Source organism: Furipterus horrens, unplaced genomic scaffold (genome assembly GCF_987537825.1).
Source record: "Furipterus horrens unplaced genomic scaffold, mFurHor1.1.pri manual_scaffold_10, whole genome shotgun sequence".
NCBI classification, from domain to species: Eukaryota; Metazoa; Chordata; class Mammalia; order Chiroptera; family Furipteridae; genus Furipterus; species Furipterus horrens.
The window spans coordinates 39,711,265-39,715,349 of NW_028327180.1; the positions used below are offsets into that span (position 1 = coordinate 39,711,265).

A 4,085-nucleotide genomic window follows, 5' to 3' on the forward strand; every position below is an offset into this window, starting at 1 on the left:
TGGGGCAGAGAGGGCTTCCAGAGACCTGTCTACATGAGGGAATAAAGTAGCTTGGAATTCTTCCAAGGCCTATGGAGGTATCAGTCCTGCAGAAGGGACTATATCAGGGCCCAAGGCAGTGAACAGGTCTCCCAGGTACTCCAGTCAAGTACATGAGGGTCTGATGCTTGTTGGGCAGGTTCTAGCCTGGGGCCAGGTCATGTAATTTCATCCTGTTAGGGCAAAGGGCTGTACTCTCAGCAACAACCCTAGAATACCTCTAGATTAAGTCTCTCTTCCTCTAGGGCTTAGTCATCTGAGGTCTAGACAAATGTTTAATGTCTTTAGCCCTAGACAACCACTAGGGTTGTGACTTTTCCCCTTATTAAGGAATAAAAGATATCAGTTGTATGTTACTGGAGACTCATTTCCCTTCCCTAGCAATGGATCTCTTCAAATCGGAAGTACAGCACAGTAATTGGCCCAAACAATTCCTAAGATTATCACTCATTCCTCCGTGGAGTCTATTTACACAAACTCCACCCCTAGGATTTGTAACCTGGTATGCAGGGACCAATAGGATTCAAGGAATCTTAAGCTTCTTGCTCCCATTCAAAAAACCTATACAATCTGTCACTTGTAAAACACATATATTTTCAGATTCAGTATTCCACTTCTAGGAATTTATCCTATAAGTCCAGTCTCCCCCCAACCCTGTGAGCAACGGTATTCACTGTAGCAAAAAACTACTGGAAACAATCTAAGCATCCATCAATAGAGGGCTGATGAAATTAATTATGGTACACTCCATGGAATGGAATACCAAGAACCCATTAAAAAGATCTGAGAAGCTCTGGGGGACATGTGGCACCACCTGGAGACATTTGTGGTTGTCATGACTAGGGGTGCTCCTGGTATTGAGGGAGTGGAAGCCAGAAATGTTGCTCAACACTCTACAGTGCCCAGAACATCCCCTCCCAACAGAGTGTGACCCGAGATGGAGAATTCCAACACATCTAACAAAAAATTCAAAGTACACAGGATTACAGAGACTACGTTACACTGCCAGTGTGTGTTTTTAAAGTAAAGACATACACGTTATCTTTGAAAAGAGACAGAAATCTTCTGTGAGTCCTTGTCTCTGGGGAGATGGTCTGAATGCCTGAGACACTGGCATTTACACTACCTTTTCAACTTCCTACCGTGTCCATCCAGAGTTTTTGTTGTTACTTTTCCTTCCCCTGGGCTATCTGGCAAGAATCCTGTTTCTTCCCCTAGTCTTTCCGCTTTCCCTGCCCTTTTAGAGAGGAGGAAGGGAGGGAAGAAATCCACATCCCAGATCAACCTCTGGGGGTCTCTCTGCTATATCCAGGGGTCTATCCATCCTTCTCGAGGAGACTGGAGCCCACATTGTGGGCAAGGCCTGGGCCACCTCGCACGAAGCCCCCGGCCTTCCTGGGTTATCCTTACCCTGCGAGGAACACGTGCCAACGCTGCCCCCTCGGTATCCACGGCCCCCTCCCGAACCAGAGCCGGGCCTAGCCTAGCCCCTCATTCCGCGAAGCCCGGACCCCGGGGCTCGTCTTCCGCTCACCTGGCTCGCTTTGTAGAACTGCTTCTTCAGCCCCGCCACCGACATTCTGCCTTTCGCCGTGGGACCTCCCGCCGGGATCCAGCGAACCGGAGGTACAACGCAAGCGACAGGGTCCCAGGCGCAGCCGACCCCCCCACGCGCCTCAACTGGCCCTGTCGGCGCCGCCTCCACCGCCCTCTAGCCAGCTGCGCGCCGGTGCAGGCGCAGCCTCAGCCCCTCTAGCGCCCGCGCGGCCAGGATATTACATGGCAACCGCACACTTCCGGCGTCGGCCCCGTCTGAGCGCGCGCGCGCTCCCTGCCGGCCGGAGAGCGCAAGCGCACTTCTCTTGCTGCGGGGGAGGCCGCTTCTGCCAGCTAGTGGGCGGGGAGGAGTCTAGAGTGGCTGTGGCGGCTGCAGCGACCCCTGGAGTCCTGGAGGTGGTTCTAACGTCTTAGGAAAGGCGCTTAAACCTTTCTGGAGAGGCTGGAGACTGGGTTTATAAATCTCCAGATACCTGTTTACTAATCTCAGCTATACTGAATTACACCATGCGTTTAGTCCCTTCCATCCCACCCCGAGCCCTGGCACGTGTTTATTAATTCAGTTGCCTACGTAAGACATCAGGGTGTCGTTTCTACCTCCTTTCCACTATCCACACTGTCCTCCGCCCTGACCAAACCATTGATTCCACCAGCTTCCTCTTTGGTGTGTCCACGTTTGGGTTCTCTCCAATTTATCCCCTACTAATCCTACTGTGGACTTTAAGAGTACACTCCCATCTTCCTAATATGGCCTACAAAGCTTGCATAATTTCGCCCCCTCAACCCTCTGATTTCAGCGGCTCTCTTCCTCTTCTATAATCCCTGTTGCCTATGGGCCTTTGCTAATGTTCCTCTCTCGCACATTCTTTCCTAATCTTTTCCCCCACTGCTCGTGTAAAGCAAAGGAATTTGCTTGGAATATTGCCTCTTCCAAGAAGCCTTCTTTGACTGATATATATTTATTGATAGTGACTTTAAAATAAATCCTCATTAATGAAAATGTGTTGAATGAGTTGGAAATTAATGAGTCAGAATGAGTAAATGAATCCATAAAGAGGAACAAAAATGTGACTAGAGCTAAAGTGCTTGCTGAACTTCAGTGCTGAAATCTGACAGATTTGGGTGATTTTCTGAAGCAAAAGATTATTAAAAGTTTCCAAATGCCTCACAGAAGGTACTGGACTAGATCAGAGGATTGTTTCAGAATATGCATGCCCCAACTTCCTTCCCAAAGATCCTGAAGGCGCTATTATGAATGGTTTGAAAAAACACCCATGTGATTATGATAGGTACCCTCAATGGTGATCCACTGGTCTAAATCATTGCCTACTGCCAGAATATCAAAGAGAAGGAAAACACCCTAATGGTTTGTATGGGAAAATTAAAGCCTTGATTAACCCAAACTGATGTCCTCAAATTCTCAGTTTCTCCATATTGCTTCCAACTAATTCTACTGATTTAATTATCCAATCTATAGTATCAATAGAATTTCAAACTTGGGCTCACTCTTAAGTCTTCTCACTTGTGCTCTGCTTGAGATTGAATTTGTGCTGAAGAAAACTTATTCCTAAGGCTTGCAGGTTGACACTGAAGGTCTCTGTTCTCTGAGACTTTTAACCCACATGATCACACAGTCCAATTAAATATTTATGCATTAACACAAAAGTTTATTGAATACCTACTAATGTATCAGTCATTGATAGGTCCTGGAAATACAGTGGTAAATGATTCCTGTCCTCATGGAGGTATGACAAAAACAGAAATTAATTCGTTAATCAAGTAACACGCAAACTGTAATTGTTTCCAAAAAAAGTTGTAGGCACTTCTTGTTTGGGGTAAGGGAGAAAAGTCTTCTCTGAGCTGTCAATCTAAGATCTGAAAGTTAGGTAGAAATTAGCCAGGAAAAGAGTTGCATAAAGTGTTTTCAATGCGAGGAAAGAGCGTGTGCAAAATTCCTCAGGATTAAACCCGAAACACCTATTTCATTCATTCCCTCTGAATATATTTACAGCATATCCAATTATCTAAAGCGCTTCCCAGATTTTATTTATTTTTGTTCATATGAAAAGTAATTTATAATCTTAATTGCTGTTGGTTTATTCAGCCGATGTCCAGTTAGAATAAATTCAAAACTTCACTCTTCACCTAAATCGAGATTTCAGGTTGTCACAGTGCCCTACGTAAAAACTTTCGTCATGACGTGAAAGCCGGGACCTCCCTCCTATTGACGGAGCCTATTCCACGCAGTTAGCCAATCACAGTGTCGATCTCTTGACTTGACACCTCCCATCCCCAATCGCAGGACAGCTTCTCCCCATCAGGCAGCCAAGAGAAAGCCCGCTCCTCCGCGGGAATATCAATAGGGTAGCTATGGAGAGGAATGGAAGCCACGGATCTCGCGAGGATGCTCCCTTTGGTGCTCATTTCCCGAGGCGGGACGTCACGTGATGCAGCCTCGTCCAATCGGTGCGCCGGCTGCAGGGGTCGCC

At 46.9% G+C, this 4,085-nt stretch overlaps 1 protein-coding gene across 2 annotated transcripts in view; it reads right to left on the reverse strand.

The window, feature by feature from the left end:
* Window positions 1-1,838, reverse strand: part of SH3GL1 (SH3 domain containing GRB2 like 1, endophilin A2) — a 32,126-nt gene extending 30,288 nt beyond the window's left edge. For both annotated transcript variants that reach the window (XM_090289383.1, XM_090289382.1), the window contains exon 1: window positions 1,574-1,838. In XM_090289383.1, coding sequence (XP_090145509.1) covers window positions 1,574-1,618 — 45 coding nt within the window. In that variant the 5' untranslated portion in view covers window positions 1,619-1,838. The remainder of the gene's footprint in view (window positions 1-1,573) is intronic.
* Between the last annotated feature and the right edge of the window lie 2,247 nt (window positions 1,839-4,085).